At 57.1% G+C, this 14,422-nt stretch overlaps 1 protein-coding gene and 1 pseudogene across 1 annotated transcript in view; both read left to right on the top strand.

Moving 5' to 3' along the window:
* The first annotated feature begins 4,607 nt into the window (after window positions 1-4,607).
* Window positions 4,608-14,422, top strand: part of ABLIM2 (actin binding LIM protein family member 2) — a 199,445-nt gene continuing 189,630 nt past the window's right edge. The window contains exon 1 of the mRNA XM_050792242.1: window positions 4,608-4,789. Within this exon, the coding sequence (XP_050648199.1) occupies window positions 4,780-4,789 (10 nt within the window). The 5' untranslated portion in view covers window positions 4,608-4,779. The remainder of the gene's footprint in view (window positions 4,790-14,422) is intronic.
* LOC126955517 (uncharacterized) lies at window positions 4,811-7,212 on the top strand (annotated as a pseudogene).

The raw sequence follows: 14,422 nt of genomic DNA, 5'->3' as shown, positions 1-14,422 counted from the left end.
CTCCCCTGGCCCCTAAAGCAGCCGCCAGCCCATGGGATGCTGGCCCCTCTCATTCCTGGCCCCTCCTGGCCCAGCCTCAAGAAACCCACAGCCCCACCTGCCCCAGTCCATGTGAGGCTGGCACTGTGGGGTCTGCCCCAGCCCCCAACCCCATCCAGCACATGTCCTTCTACACTTTCTAAGAGCTTCACACTCTCTGAAAGGATAATAGCTTTTTCAGGACAAACGATCCTAATTTTGAAGCAATTTAAAGGCCATAGAGCAGTGACAGGTGCCTGTGCTCATGGTGGAGGCATTTATCATGAAGAGAACAAGTCTCTACCTGTGGTCACAGGACTCACATTTTAGGAAGCCTCACGCAGCTCAGCCATGCAGAAAAAGTATTCCCCAGACACGCCATGGCAAAGCTCTTCACCCAAGCACCTGGCTTTATGTTTTCAATAGACATTTGTGAAAGTGCGTGTTTGTGTTGAATTGCCTTTTTGTGTTTTCTTTTTTTTTTTTTTTTTTTTTGGATGGAGTCTCGCTCTGTCATGCAGGATGGAGTGCAGTGGCACGATCTCGGCTCACTGCAACCTCCGCCTCCCAGGTTCAAGCAATTCCCCTGCCTCAGCCTCCCCAGTAGCTGGGATTACAGGTGTGCGCCACCAAACCCACTTAATTTTTGTATTTTTAGTAGAGATGGAGTTTCTCCATGTTGGCCAGGCTGGTCTTGAACTCCTGACCTTGCGATCCGCCAGCCTCGGCCTCCCAAAGTGCTGGGATTACAGGGATGAGCCACCTTTTTGTTTTTTTATGGTTGCCTCTATCACCAGGTCCAGGACCCCACATGTAAACCTGGCGCCCCAGGGAAGCAGCGTTTGGCTTCGGACGGCTTGGCCTGGGGCGCAGTGGGCCACAGCCCTGGGGCTACCCTCTCTGCATTCTCCTCCCTCCATCGCTGGAACAACCCACATCCCACAACAGTGGTTAGGACACTCAGAAAGAGGGGGTGCCCTACTGGGGGTTCTGACCAGTCTTCTGGCCTCCCAGAGTAGCTGGGACCACAGGCACACACCACCATACCCAGCTAATTTTTGTGTTTTTTATAGACGGGGTTTTGCCATGTTGCCCAGGCTGGTCTCAAACTCCTGAGTGCAAGCAATCCTTCCAGCCTGGCCTCACAAAGTGCTGGGATTACAGGTGTGAGCCACTGCGCCCAGTCCCCGTTTAATGAACCTTTAAGGGGCCTTGGTTTGACATGTTTGGGGCCTCCCTGTGTCCACGAGCCCCTTGAAGACCCCCAACACCCCACCAGGCCTGCTAAAAAATAAGAAGGGCAGCGTTTTTCTAGAATGAATCTTGTGACTTGTGAAACGATTTCTTGTCTGCCCCTGGGCAGACCCCCATAACACTGCTGTCCTCCCCGAAGCCCAGAGCACCCCGGAAAGAGCAGCGGAAAGGTGGACACATCACCTTTAAGTGTCTCCTAATCCCAGAAGAAGGCAGAGTGCCTGAAACCGCGTCCCAGGCAGGCCAGTCCAGGGGTGCAGCCCGAAGCCTCCTACCAAGGGCACTGGGAGGAGGGAAGGAAACCCCGCCCTTTAGCTGGTGCCTTGGAAAACTCTCGCTTTCCCCCTAGTGCTTCCTGGAATGAGAAACCTGGGTCAAGTTGCTTCCCCTCTGTAAGACTCCTGTCTGCAGAGCATAGAAGTCCACCGTCCACTGAAGCAGGCAGATCCTCAGGCAGGAGCGGTACAGTCAAGGGCTGTGCTGAAAGTGTGGGCGTGGAAATGGGCAGATGGGGCCTGGGGCCTTCGAGGCCACTGCCTGGGGCACCCGCCTATGAGGGGCTTGACAGGATCCCCAGTGAAATGGGATGGGAGCCCCCAGGGGAACCTGGATAAGCAATGGAGGGAGAAGGGAGTCCCCTGGAGTTCAGGTCTCTACCCCATGCCTGCTGGAAGGGGGTATGGGTCACTGTAGGGCTTCCCTGTGTGGTGCAGGGCATGTGAGCTGAGGCAGGAGGAGGAGGGCAGGGGCTCCTGCTTCCATATTGGTATCCCCCAAAGTACCCACCAAGGCCCTCCTCTCAATGCACACTTAATGAATTTTTTTTTTTTTTTTTCATGAGATAGGGTCTATCACCCAGGCTGGAGTACAGTGGTCCAATCATGGCTCATTGCAACCTCCGTCTCCCAGGTTCAAGCAATCATCCCAGCTCAGCCTCCAGAGTAGCTGGGACCACAGGCACACACCACCATATCCAGCTAATTTTTGTGTTTTTTATAGACGGGGTTTTGCCATGTTGCCCAGGCTGGTCTCAAACTCCTGAGTGCAAGCAATCCTCCCACCTTGGCCTCACAAAGTGCTGGGATTACAGGTGTGAGCCACTGCGCCCGGTCCCCGTTTAATGAACCTTTAAGGGGCCTTGGTTTGACATGTTTGGGGCCTCCCTGTGTCCACGAGCCCCTTGAAGACCCCCAACACCCCACCAGGCCTGCTAAAAAATAAGAAGGGCAGCGTTTTTCTAGAATGAATCTTGTGACTTGTGAAAGGATTTCTTGTCTATTTTCTTCACTAGGACTAGAGAGCCCAGCATATTAAAGGTGTTCGAGAATCCTAAGGGGTATGTATGCACTGTGATTTGAAGGATACAGAAACTCAGGCACACAGAGGACCAGCAAGTTGCCTGAGGTCACACCTGGCCTGTAGTACCACAGACAGAGAACCAAAGTCTGTTTAAATCGATTCAGTTCAACCAGCAGATTCTCTGAAGTCCCAGTTCAGCAGACACCGCGCAGGAAGGAAAGAAAAGGCCTGGCTCAAGCCCCACTCCGTCACTCACTTGCTGGGTGACTTGGGGCAGGACGTCTTTGGGCCTTGGTTTCTGCCCTTGTGAAAGAAGATGTTGGAACCACATGGCCCCGAGGTCCTTCCAGGTTGAGAACTGTTAAGGCTCCCCAGCCCCTTGTCCTGAGCTCTGGAACCAGTCTGGAATGGGGCACCCACATCCACCCTCTGGCTCACAGAGTCTTGGCAGAGAGGTGTGAGGGCTCCCTGCCGTCCTCACCAGGCTGTGTGGGGAAATCATGGCACCCCCGGGAGGTTCGCAGGAGCCCTTGCAAACACAGAGGGAGGAAACAGAGGCTGGGGGGAGCCTGACCAAGAGCTCCTTAGAGGGCAAATGGCAGCAGGGTGTCCCTATGGCAGGTGGGTGCCTGGCCTACCTCTCAGGTTATGATCCAGGAGTGCCAGGTGCCAGCACTCTCCCCTCCCCTCTATCCTTCTCTCCCTTTATTCAACAGATACTTGCAGAGTGCCTGCTCTGTGCCAGGCCCTATGTTAGGCACCGAGAATAATAATAGCAAAGCAAAGACATTTATTGATCTCAACTCACACTGGGTCACAGCATATATTAGCTCACTGATCCTTAGATCTGGCGCCCCCTCAATTACATGGCACAAGATCCCAGTGGACTGGCATGGGAACCCTGCAGCTGCAGGCAGAATCACCTAGCTGGGCCTCTTGGATTTCTAGGGTGTGTGGGGCTGGGCTGGTTCCCCAGGGCTTCAGCTGTCCCCTGAGCCATTGTACTCCCGGCCTCTCGACCTGGCCCCTCTTGGGGGAGATGGCTGCTGCTGAGGGAAGGGGAGGAGGACCTGCTCCTGCCTCAGTGTTCCACTCAGTCTACGTTTTCTGTGCCCAATCTTCTTCCCCTTGTTGAAAGCATCTCCAAACAGCCCTGGCTCAAGCCAAAAGTCCTTGGCCTCTCTCTCCATGCCAGGTTCCTGCGATTATGCATCCCAAACGCTCCTCCAGCCCAGACCCTCTGCGCCCAGTGGGCATCCTTGTGCTGGCCGGCTCCTCTCGACCTCTCTGCAGCTCGCCTTTTGTAGCACCAGGCACACAGTGGGGACCCCTCCTCCTCCCCGTTCCCTGACTCCCTCTCCTGCACCCGCGTCCACGCCCTGTGCTGGGCGCCTGATGTCACAGGGGAGCCGGTCACCATGGGGACTGCGGCTGGGACTGCGCCGAAGTGAGCCGCGCCACCTCTCCCGGTGCACCTCCCAGCTGGGCGCCAGCCGGCGAGGAGCGACGGGAGCCTGGGGTGGGTGGCGAGGCGCGGATAGCCCAGGCCCAGAGGTAGGAAACCTGCGCACGAATCCCCACCAGCGCAAGCCTCGCCGACAGATATGGGCTAATCCTGCCCGCGCCCCGACCCCCGCCTCAGTTTCCTTCTCTGTAAACTGGGAAAGAAGAGTTGGCCCAGAAAGTGTTCAGGCGCCTTGTAGCTCCACGACTCAAGAAGAGCTGCACGAAGCTCGCTTTTCCCTGCGCCGCTCTCCTAGCGACTCCCGGGCTTCCGAGAGCGGCGATCCCCAGGTCGCCCCTCAAGCCGTGGCGACAGCTCTACAGAGATCTAAGAACGATTGCGAAAGGCCTCAGCCGCCGTCGCCCGTCTGCGCCTGCGCTGGTCGCGGAGCATGCTGGGACTTGTAGTCCTCTCTTCTGGCAGCTGGGGAGCGAGGCTGAGCGGCGGGTCGAGGCGCCTACACTTCCCAGGGTGCTTCCGGGAGGCAGCGAGCACGGGGCGGGGCCGCCATGAGGGGCGTGGTAGTGGGCGTGGAGTGGGCGTGACCTGCGCGCCGTGGGGCTGCGGCGGCGCTGCCTGGCTGTGCGCAGGGAGCCGGCGCGGAGCCGGCGGGCTGGCGGACGATAGCGCGGGCGCGGCACCTGCGGGCCGGAGGGTCTGGCTGCCGCAGCGCCGGGCCGCCCCGACTCCGAGCTGCTGCTGAGATGAGTGCAGGTGAGTGCTGGGGACCGAGGGACCAGCGAGTCCCCTCGCTGGATCGCGGCGCCGCAAGGGCTGGGTGTCATTCGGCGGCTGCACCTGCAACGCCGGGGAAAATCACCCAGCGGCTCCACCCAACTTTTGCTCCAGGATTTTGCAGCTGCGAGGGGCCAGAGCGCAGTCTCCTGCCCTGCGCCTGGAACGCTTAGCTCAGTGGCAGGGGCCGGGAATCCTTTCCCAGCGCGCCGGCCGGTGTGGCTGCGCCGGGCTGTCTGGAAGGCGCCCCGTCTTTGCTTCTCACGGGGGTCCGGGTTGTTCCAGGCTGCAGAAAGCGGTCAGGGTCCGCGCGAAGAGCCGGGGCCCCAGCAGACCTAGGCACGCAGAGGCGAGATGACAGGCGGGGCTTTGCAGCCGGGGGAGCCGCCCTTGCGCTCTCCGGCAGCGCCTGGGTTGGGGGCGTCAGGCCGACCCTCGGCGCCCAGGACTCTCCGCAGCAGATCTGGGGACCCGGAGCCCGCATGTGTCAATCCCGGCCCCGACCTGATCTCTGCGCGTCTCCAGCCCATCGTCCCTGCGCGTCGCACCGCTGCCTTTCCCGCCGCACCCACCCTCCGGGATCTGACAGCCTCTGTGCGGCGCTGGAAAAATCCCACAGCGCTGGAGCCCAGCCGCGCCTTGTGCTGTGGGGGAAACTGAGACTTAGAACTGGAGCCCTTGGCGGTGAGCCCCGGAGGCGGCCTGAGGATGCCCGGATCTGAGAGCCTCCTGGGGCCCGCATCGGGCTGAGGGCTTGTCGTTGCATTCCTGGCAGGGAAGAGCTGTCACCCCATTTTTCAGGGTGTGACCCGAGGCGCACCAGGCTTGAGTCACTTGCTTGACTCAGGAAGGGGGGCGGGGATTCGAACCCGGTGCTCCCTGACTCTTGTGCTCTTTCCTCTAAGCCTGTCGCGCTAGGGACTGCAGTATGGCCCTTGGCCATGGTGCAGAAACCAATGGGGACAGCCGCTTCCCCTGGGGGAGATCGGACTGGGGAGAGAATGTGCATTTAGTAAGAGCTTCCTGTGGGCTGTAGGCCTAGAAGGGAGCGGGGGCTGAGGGGCCAGGGACTCCCCTCCCTGGGGAGATTGTCTCCCTCCCCCTTCAATCCAAGGAAGGAGGGACTGCGTTGCAGGAGCCTTTGGGAGTAGCTGAGCGCAATGGCAGGCGGTTGGGGCGGTCGGAGGCAGAACCCTTTGGAAGAGGATTTCTGAAATGGCCAACCTAGTTATCTGGGGGTGGCTGGGCAGCAGGGCACCCTGAGACTTGGCAGAACCGCCAGACACATTTATCTAATGGCAGGTGGGGATAATGGCTGGGTGCACACACAGTAATTTTATGCTTCTTGTGGCCATAATTGATACCTGTGGTCCCCCCTGTCATCAGGGAGAGCCTCAGAAGCAGTGTTGGCATCTCCCCTCTGCATCTGACGAGAAGAGGTGTGGGGGCACTGGGGCAGTTGCAGGCAGTGACTGGGGTTTGAACCATGGTGGCTGCCTGGTGGTCTTAGGCATAGGTGGCACCTTCCGGAGCTTGGCTTCCTGACCTGTAAGAGCAATAGCATTGCTTGTCTGGAGGGGACAAGGTACCACATGAAGAGCCCCACACCTGGGAGGGCCTCAGTAGTTTGGGATGGTCATTGCTGGGTGGCCAGCTCAGCTCAGCCCCTCTGAATCAATCCAGCCCTTTGGAACTGGCAGTGTGTGTGCTCTCCGGGCCACCTGTCGCCCCTGCCCAGCCCTGTCCCCAGCCGATGATGTGCACAGCAGGCATTCCCACCCACACAGTGGGGGAGAGCAGACAGCATGGTCCCTTGTCCCTGGCATGTGGGCTCTAATGTCCGGCCACTGTGTATGTCTGGCAGGACAGGAGCTTCCATCGTCAACAAGGGCAACAAGGGCAGGTCCCCCGTGGCCCTCCCCACGCCGGCTGGCAGTATTCCAGAGCTCAGCACTGGTAGGAGGGGCTGAGCATCATCTCGTCCAGTCGCCAGCTGCCCAAATAGGCCGGAGGCTCAGAGCCCAGGACGACCTGTCTAACCCTCCTGGGTTGCAGGCTCCCCATTCCTTTGGGCTGTGTGCACATCTTCAGTGTCATGACACAGGGTGCCTCCAAGATGACCCGGGTGTGGATTGAGGCCATGTAGTTGCCTTACTTTTGTTGCCTGTTGATTTCAGGTGGCCGGGGCGACTGTTTATATAGCACATGGCAAAGTGGAAGGAGATGGTGCCTCGTACCAGACAGGCCTGGATCCGAATCCAATGCCCTCGCTGTGGGGCTCCCCCTGCCTCAGTTTTCCCAGTAGTATGGCGGGCAGGCCTTTAGTTCTGAGTGTAGTGCCAGTCCACACATGGTGAGCCCAGCAGGTGATGATCAGTGTGGTGTAGCTTCGTCTCACTGCAGCCCACGTGGTCACAAGGGGGGCCAGCTGAGGGTGGGGTTGAGGAAGGTACCTGAGCTGGGGCAGGGGGCGGGGTGGGGGGGGATTCCAGTGCCAGGTCTGCCACCAGTCAGCACCAGATCCTTGAGCAAGGCCTGTGCTCCTTCTGAGCCTAAATGTCCCCCTGGGCAGCCGCTGGCCTGGCAGGTCAGATTCCCCCAGGTGGACAGAGGCTCCTGAGGGGTTGTGTTAATTTGCTCCATAACAAAGTACTAAAGACCAGGTGGCTTAAAGAGAAGACACTTATTTTTTTGCCAATTCTAGAGGCCAGAAGTCTGAGATCGAGGTGTCAGCTGGGTTACTTCCTTCCAAAGCCTCCGTCCTTGGCTTGTGGATGGCCGCCCTCTCCCTGTGTCCTCGCACGGTCTTCCCTTTGTGTATGTGTATGTCCTAATCTGTTCTTATGAAAACCCCAGCCAGGCCGGGCGCGGTGGCTCAAGCCTGTAATCCCAGCACTTTGGGAGGCCGAGATGGGCGGATCACGAGGTCAGGAGATCGAGACCATCCTGGCTAACACGGTGAAACCCCGTCTCTACTAAAAATATAAAAAATTAGCCGGGCATGGTGGTGGGCACCTGTAGTCCCAGCTACTCAGGAGGCTGAGGCAGGAGAATGGCGTGAACCTGGGAGGTAGAGCTTGCAGTGAGCCGAGATCACGCCACTGCACTCCAGCCTGGGCGACAGAGTGAGACTCCATCTCAAAAAAAAAAAAAAAAAAAAAAAAAAAAAAAAAGAAAACCCTAGCCAGACTGGGTTAGAACCTACCCTCATGACCTCATGTCACCTTAGCGGCCTCCTTCAGGGTCCTGTCTCCATGCATAGTCACATCCTGGAGTACTGGGGGTTAGGACTTCAGCACATGAATTTAGACAATTCAGTCCATAACAGGGGTGCGGGTCCAAGGGAGGCCTGGTGGCTGGCTCAGCCTTCTGTTTCCATGTTGCTCTTAGGATCATGGAGCTGGAAGGGATGTGAGAAATGCTCCAGCCCAAGCCCACCCACCTGCACAAAGAGGGAAACCAAGGCTTAGGGAAGGAAAAGCAGCTGCCCAGGGCCAAGGAGAGGGTGTGGCAGAACCCAAACCTGAGCCCTAGTCCTCGGATTGGACGGTGCAGATCCTAGTATTTGGAACAGAGACACGTTTCTCCGCCTAATCCAAGAATGGGCAGTGACGTAGCCACAGACACGTTCATCTCAGTCTTACTAGTAACAACAAGAAGTTAGAAACCACCAAACCGTGGAAGTCAGTGATGGAATATGAGCCACCTGTTCCATCTCACTCACTCATTATTCAGCAAAAGACGCACAAAATGCCTACTATGAGCTGATACAGTCTGGCTGTGTCCCCACCCACGTCTTACCTTGAGTTGTAATAATCCCCACGTGTCAAGGGCGGGGCCAGGTGGAGATAATTGAATCACGGGGGGTGGTTGCCCCCATACTGTTCTCATGGTAGTGATTAAGGCTCGCAATAGCTGGTGGTTTTATAAAGGGCAGTTCCCCTGCACACGCTCTCTTGCCCGCTGCCGTGTGAGACGTCCCTTTGCCCTTCCTTCGTCTTCCGCCATGATTGCGAGGCCTCCCCAGCCATGCGGAACTGTAAGTCCGTGAAACCTCTTTCCTACATAAATTACGCAGTCCTGTGTACGTCTTTATTGGCAGCATGAGAACAGGCTAATACGTGAGCCCACGCTGCTCCAGGCCCTGGGATTCAGCAATGGACGAGAACAACCCAAAATCTATGTTCTCTTGAACGTACATTCTAATTGGGCGGTGGGGAAGACATGTATATGAAGTTACTATGCATGTGAAGAACTAACTGCGTATGTAAAGAATTTCTAATGTTAGGAGAAAATGCTTAAGAAAATAGGTTTAATTGGCAGGGCGTGGTAGCTCACGCCTGTAATCACAGCACTTTGGGAGGCCAAGGCGGGCTGATCACGAGGTCAGGAGATTGAGACCATCCTGGCCAACACGGTGAAACCCCGTCTCTACTAAAAATACAAAAATTAGCTGGTTGTGGTGGTGGGTGCCTGTAGTCCCCGCTTCTCGGGAGGCTGAGGCAGGAGAATCACTTGAACCAGTGAGTCGGAGGTTGCAGTGAGCCGAGATTGCGCCACTACACTCCAGCCTGGGCAACAGAGCAAGACTCCATCTCTCAAAAAAAAAAAAAAAAAAAAAAAGAAAAGAAAAAAGAAATTTAATTTAGAAAACAACAAAACAGCTGAGGACAAAATTGTATGTCATATAGGATGTCAACTCTACAAAACAGTGAGGGAGGCGATGTGTGGAAGTGCCGTCCGTGCCCATCTATAAGTGGTGGGAGAAGGAACCAAGTTTTCCCTCTTCTGCACCTTTTTACTTTCCATGTGTTTCCCAAGTTTTCTTCATTGTGTGCCCTTTTCTTTTGTACTGAAAGATCAGATGGAAAGAAGAGAGCACACTCTGCCTCCAGCTCTGAGAAGGGCACGTGCTGGTAGAAACCCATGACTCCAGGAGAAGTCTGGCGATTCCGTTCTGCAGGGCCACTGTCTGCTGCATGGGATGGTGATGTCTCCCAGCATTGAGGGAGCTTAGCCCAGGCAGCTGCACCGCTGCCAATTTTCCCCTGCCTGATGCCGCTCTGAATGAGGTGCAGCAGAAGCCAGACCCTCCTGACCCAGAAATTCATCTGAGATTGTATCTGGAGAGGACTGCCGTTGCCCAGACATTGGTAGTCTCTGCTTAGCCTGGTCACCCCCAAGCTCTGCCCTGTTCTCCTGTGATGTGCAGGGTTCCTTCCTAACATGGCCACCCAAGATCCTTTGACTCTTTATGGTTTCTGTCAATGAGATAGTTCGGGGGTAGATAGGATATTTTCTGGAATCAAGTCTTGAGTTTGATGAACTCTTGGAAGGTCCAATCTTACTGTCCCAGAGAAAGGTATGTGTCCCTGACTCATGGAAAAGCTGCCTGAGCCACACCCTGGGCTTCCAGAGCGTCATCTGGGTCCTGGGAGACCTCTGAGCTCGCAAGAGGAAACTGGCAAGACTGGGAGATGAAGGGACCTGTCTTGTCGCTGGCCCTTTAAGCAGGCACTGCCTGTCCTTGAAGCCAGACCAGGCTGCTGGCCCGATGCCATCTACCAACCCCAGAGCCTGGATTCCACAGCCCCTTCCCTGCAAAGATACTCAGGGACCTTCCTTGCTGCACCCCTTGGCTGTGCCTCTGCCTAGGTAGGGCTCCGTAAAACCTACCCTGAAGTGGGGTCTCAGGCTCACACCCATCCCTGCCACTCGCTAGCGTGATCAAAGACCAGACCTCTGTGTCCTTCTTTCCATTGCTGCCCCTCCCCAGGATCTCGGTAGGGATGGAGGGTCTCATGAGCTGATCAGCCTCTGCCTGGCACGTGGAAGAGGCTCCCAGAGCTTGTTAAAATAGTTATGATAGGAAAACATGGATCACGTCTTGGGGTAGCTCCTAGTGCTTGAGGCTGATCACATGGGTCCTGCAGTCATCCCCTCATGATGGACGCGGCTGTCCCAGTCCCGGGGAAGCCCTGAAAGAGCAGACCTCTGAGGCTCACACCCAGCGCAGGGCAACCCGAGCGGAACAGTCTTAATTTACTCAAGGAATTTTTCCATCGCCAGGGCTGCTCAGGGTGTCTAGGGTGTCAGGCAGCACCCAGGTAGGACAGGCTTAAATGTCACAGAGACCGTGGCTCATCCAGTGCTGCCCTGGGGCCTGGGCCAGATGCTCATATAGGTTTCCTCCTGGGGTCCTCGCAGCGCTGCTCAGAGTGGCCGGTGCCATCTCTGCCTACAGAGGAGGAAATGCCTGCAAGTCCCGCCCAGGACCTGGTGTCACGTGATTGGTAAATGGCAGAGCTGGGATTTGAACCCCAGTGTGCCCGACTCAGCCACAGACATGCGTCTCCCCGGCTGGGCGGGCTCTGTCTGCCTGTCCAGCCAGCTAAACCACCTGCGTGCTTTAGCTGGCTGCATTGGGGGATTTGTTGCTGCCTCATAACGTGTGGCTGAGTGTTGGTCTGGATGAAGCCTGGCCCGTTTGGGGGCATCGTGATGGTGCTTCTTGGTGGGGGTCTCACACAGCCCATCTTCTCGCCTGGGCCGTGGTGTGTTATTCCCATTTTCCAGGTGCAGGACCTGCCGGCACAGAGCCAGGAGGCAGGACTAGACCAAACCCACCTCCTATGGGGGTTCCTGCCTGGGGTCATTGCATGGCCCCTGTGACTCACCCTCAGATAGCCTGGGCCTGAGAGGGATTTTCACCACATTGAGCCCATGCACCCCGCCCCGGACTCTTGACCCTCTGGTCCGGCTCCCCCACCCCTACCCCGAGTCCTGCAATCCCCCCAGGGCCCATCTGTTCCACTGAAAGCGGTACCTCTCCCCCTGCTTACACAGCCCAGCCCAGCCCAGCAGCGTCTCCAGCCCCTTGCCTAGACCTCTGTGATCTTGGACAAGTCATCATCCCTCTGTGCCTCAGTGTACCCATCTGTAAAAACAGGGCCACTGCCACCCTCAGGGGGCGACCCTGCTTTCTTCTGACACCGCCGCCCCACCCCACCCACTGTCTGGGTGTGAGGCCTGGCCACCATTTCGGGGACCCTGCTGCACCTGCCTTTCTCATCTGGCTCTCGGGGTGCTCCCGGCTGGGTGAGCCGTACTTGGGCCTCGCGCTAAGAGTCTCTGGCGTGGAGGGAGGTGCCTCGACACCTGTGGGTTAGCGGCTTCTGTGGATGTCCGCCTGGAGCTCGAGCTAGGAGGGCAGCTGGGTCTCTCGTGTCTGTGGGAAGGACTGGGGCGGAGGAGGGGACTTTGGATTCTGGGGTGCGCACTGGTCCTTGGGGATTTGGCACCTGGCCCTTGTGGGTTCCAGGGCTGGCTCTGGGACTTCCTGCCATCAGCAGCTTCCAGGCCTAGAACAGACAGGTCTGCTGCAGGTAGCGAGCTGGGCGGCTTCGTGCCACTTCCCTTGGCTGAACAGTTCCAAACGTGAGGGGGGCAGTCTGGGTGCCTCAGAAGGTGTGCTGGTTTTGGGGCTGGGTACACCTGGGCTCTAGCCCCTAATGTCCCTTGCTAGTTGTGTGCTTCTCTGAGCAGACTGCTTAACTGCCCTTTGCCTCAGTTTCCCCACATAAAAAGTACAGGTGATGACAGCTGCTTTTGAGGGGTTACTGTAGACTCAGAGATGCTGAGTGAGAGTCAAGGGCCTGGGCACAGCAGGCACCAGGAAACGGGCAGGGTGGGCTTTGTCACAGCCGTAAATACCCTTCACAGTTTGGGGACAAACCCAACGTTGTACCCTGTGGGAGCCGCTTTGGCACCATCGGCCACAGCCTAGGCTGGGTTCACAGCTTCCCCTCCCCTTTGCTGGTCCTGCTGTCTCCCCTGCCAGTCCCATCTCAGTCCTGTTTACAAGGCTGCAGCCCAGTGCCAGGAGGAGCACCGTCTCCAGAGAGCCGCCCAGCTCCCAGTTCTTCTCGGCACAGCATCCTCAGGAGGTGTGGTGTCTGGAGTCATCGGTCTCAGCTGGAAGCTTCATTTTAGCTGCATTCTACTGAGCAGCCCCCATCCCAGGCGGCAGCAGTGGCTCCCCCTGCCTCCTGCACGGAGCTCGCATCCTGTGCTGGAAGTTTGAGACTTTGGTTTCTCTGTGTTTAGAGCGACGAGTTAGATGATCTGGCAATGTGAGTCCAGCCAGCACACCAAGAAAAGTGCTCAGTGTCACTGCAGCTAGCATGCTGGCTCTGTCCCCACTGGTGTCTGTCCTCAAGGCACGACAGGGCCTTGTCCTGGCTCCCCGGAAAGCCCATCAGGTGGAATGAGAGGAGGCATTTCGTAACACCCAAGGAGTGGAGGATGAGTGATGGGTGGAACTCCGTCCTCAGTTCAGCATGGCCTCCTCATCTGTCTGCTGTCATTCTGGGTGAAGCACTCACAGCCTGGCCCGTCTCTGACCCTCTGCTTCTACGGACCTCCGTGTCCCCAGGATCGCACATGGAAAATGACATCAATTGATGCTGCAGTTGGACACGAAGTGCCTAGAATGAAGAATTCCAAGGACCATCCAGACCTTCAACCTGGCAGCCAAGTTTCAAATGCCCAAGTTTCAAATGCCTTTGCCCCACAACTGTCTCCATTTAGGCTCCCTGAGTAGGTGCAGCTGGAACTTGGGCACAGGTGGCTTACCTGGGAGGTGACCCCAGGAAGCATGAAGGAGGTGTGAGGAAGGTGAGAGGGGGAAGGGAGGGGAAGCCAGGAAGGGGCATTTGGATGGGGGGCACCACTCTGGCAACTGGGGACTCAGTCCCACTGGGAGCCTCTGAATCGTCCCACAGAGGGACCAGCTATGTGGGGTCTTTCTCCATAGGCCCCGTCCTGTCTAGGCGCAGGACCAGTCCTGAGTGTGAAGTGCTGGGGAAGTCTCAGCCTAGGTCCGGGCCTCCTCTGTGTCCAGCGGTCAACAGACCCCCGCAAGGGCTCAGAGCTCTTCCAAAATCTTTCTCCTGTCCCTCCATGACTATTTATTAAGCACCTACTATGTGCTGTCTTTGCCCTGATCCTTTTTTTTTTTTTTTTTTTTTTGAGACGGAGTCTCACTCTGTCGCCCAGGCTGGAGTGCAGTGGCCAGATCTCAGCTCACTGCAAGCTCCGCCTCCCAGGTTTACGCCATTCTCCTGCCTCGGCCTCCCGAGTAGCTGGGACTACAGGCGCCCGCCACCTCGCCCGGCTAGTTTTTTGTATTTTTTAGTAGAGACGGGGTTTCACCGTGTTAGCCAGGATGGTCTCGATCTCCTGACCTCGTGATCCACCCGTCTCAGCCTCCCAAAGTGCTGGGATTACAGGCTTGAGCCACTGCGCCCGGCAGCCCTGATCCTTAAACAGCCTTGCATTCTTCTTGTCACCGTCTGTCTGCCCCCACTCTCCTGGAGTCCCTCCTCCTCTCCCTTTCAAGGCTCTGCCAGACTCCAGGGCCTCCATGAAGCTTTCTTCCCATCTTTAGGCCCTCCACTTCCCTCCCTCCTCTGAACTGGTGGACACAGACCAAGCTGGGGTTTCCTGCAGAGATTTGCGTCTGCTCCTGCCTGCTCTGCAGCCTGGAGCTGGGAGCTGACCTCTCTGAAATACCTCCTTTTGGATGGTGCGGGGTGCTGAACAGTGGACTCA

Source organism: Macaca thibetana, chromosome 5, assembly GCF_024542745.1.
Source record: "Macaca thibetana thibetana isolate TM-01 chromosome 5, ASM2454274v1, whole genome shotgun sequence".
In the NCBI taxonomy this organism is placed as follows: domain Eukaryota; kingdom Metazoa; phylum Chordata; class Mammalia; order Primates; family Cercopithecidae; genus Macaca; species Macaca thibetana.
This window is presented reverse-complemented; position numbering and strand designations above follow the sequence as displayed.